At 40.3% G+C, this 1,530-nt stretch overlaps 1 protein-coding gene across 1 annotated transcript in view; it reads right to left on the reverse strand.

The window, feature by feature from the left end:
* The window catches only part of LOC106867483 (opioid growth factor receptor-like protein 1), a 13,557-nt gene that overhangs the window by 4,807 nt on the left and 7,220 nt on the right, over positions 1-1,530 (reverse strand). The window contains exon 2 of the mRNA XM_014912366.2: positions 946-997. Within this exon, the coding sequence (XP_014767852.1) occupies positions 946-997 (52 nt within the window). The remainder of the gene's footprint in view (positions 1-945; positions 998-1,530) is intronic.

A 1,530-nucleotide genomic window follows, 5' to 3' on the forward strand; every position in this document is an offset into this window, starting at 1 on the left:
ATGGTGGAGTGACAAACACAGACACACAAATAGATACATATATATACGACGGGCTTCTTTCAATTTCCGTCTACCAAATCCACTCACAAGGCTTTGGTCAGCTCGAGGCTATAGTAAAAGACACTTGCCCAAGGTGCTACGCAGTGGGACTGAACCCTGAACCATGTGGTTCGTAAGCAAGCTACTTACCACACAGCACTCCTTGCTAATAGAAAATGAAAAAAATGTGGCACCTCAAGGCGACTACCGTACCAGTGATTGTAGGATCTCTAGGAATGATTAAAAAAAGGTACTGAAACCTATTTGAAAATGATACCAGGCTTACTATCATCCCTACAGGAAGTGCAAAAAATCGTGTTAACTGGAGCGACGCATGTACCGAGAAGAGCATTATCGCTGTGAAAACAACATCCATTCATGAATTTATTTAATAATTAATTTTTTTAAATACATATTATTTTACCTGTGAATTTGCGTGTGTAAACTGGGAATGCATACAATGAATGAGCTTCTCTGCCCTAGGTGTACGGAAATCACTCGTCGAGAAATGGAAGAAAATTTGAAGAAAGAAGAAAAAACAACAACAACAACAATAATAATAATTGTTATGGCTTTTGAATTGGAATGCAGCCGAAGTCAACTTTGCCTTTCATCTTTTCGGTGTCGATAAAATAAGTACCAGCTGAGCATTAGGGTCGATGTAATCAGCAAGTCCCCTCTCCCAGAATTGCTGGTCTTGTGCCAAGGTTTGAACCATCATCGCTGGATAAGCGGTGTTGGTGTGTTTACGTCCCCGTAACCTTGCAGTTCGGTAAAAGAAACCGATGAAATAAGTACTAGGGTTCGATTTGTTCGACTCAGATCCTTCAAAGCGGTGCTCCAGCATGGCCGCGGACAAATGACTGAAACGTATATAAGAATAAAAGAATAAAAGAATGTACATACCGTTGTTTGGCAGTGGAATTTCATTCTTGTAAAACATCAAATTTCGGTGGTGCTGTCAAGAAAAACGAACAGAAAAAAAATATGGGGTTTAATTCACATCCTTTCAAATGAAAGTTTAAAATGGAGGGCTGGTGATAAACAAGCCAAGATAGCAAATAAGCGAAGGATAAGTATAACGGATTCCAAATATTGTAGAAACAAGGGTTTGGTATAGGTATGGAATGTAAAGGCGCGTGGCTTAGTGGTTAGGGTGTCAGCATCATGATCGTAAAATTGTGGTTTCGATTCCTGGACCGGGCGACGCGCTGTGTTCTTGAGCAAAACACTTAATTTCACGTTGCTCCAGTCCACTCCAGCTGGCGAATGACACACTGTCAGTGGCTGATTAGTATGTGATACACACAAATCCGGGTTTCTGGGTAGTAACTCCTCATCAGCTAGAGATGAGAACTCAAAATACTATATGCTTTTTCCATTGACAAACTGTCGCTGATCTCGAAAAAGGAGAAACAATCAATATTAAATCTCTGAGCGAGAAGGAAACAGTAGCAGCACAGAATCATGAAGTACATTTGCTAAATACTA

This window comes from Octopus bimaculoides, chromosome 29 (genome assembly GCF_001194135.2).
Source record: "Octopus bimaculoides isolate UCB-OBI-ISO-001 chromosome 29, ASM119413v2, whole genome shotgun sequence".
Taxonomy (NCBI): Eukaryota; Metazoa; Mollusca; class Cephalopoda; order Octopoda; family Octopodidae; genus Octopus; species Octopus bimaculoides.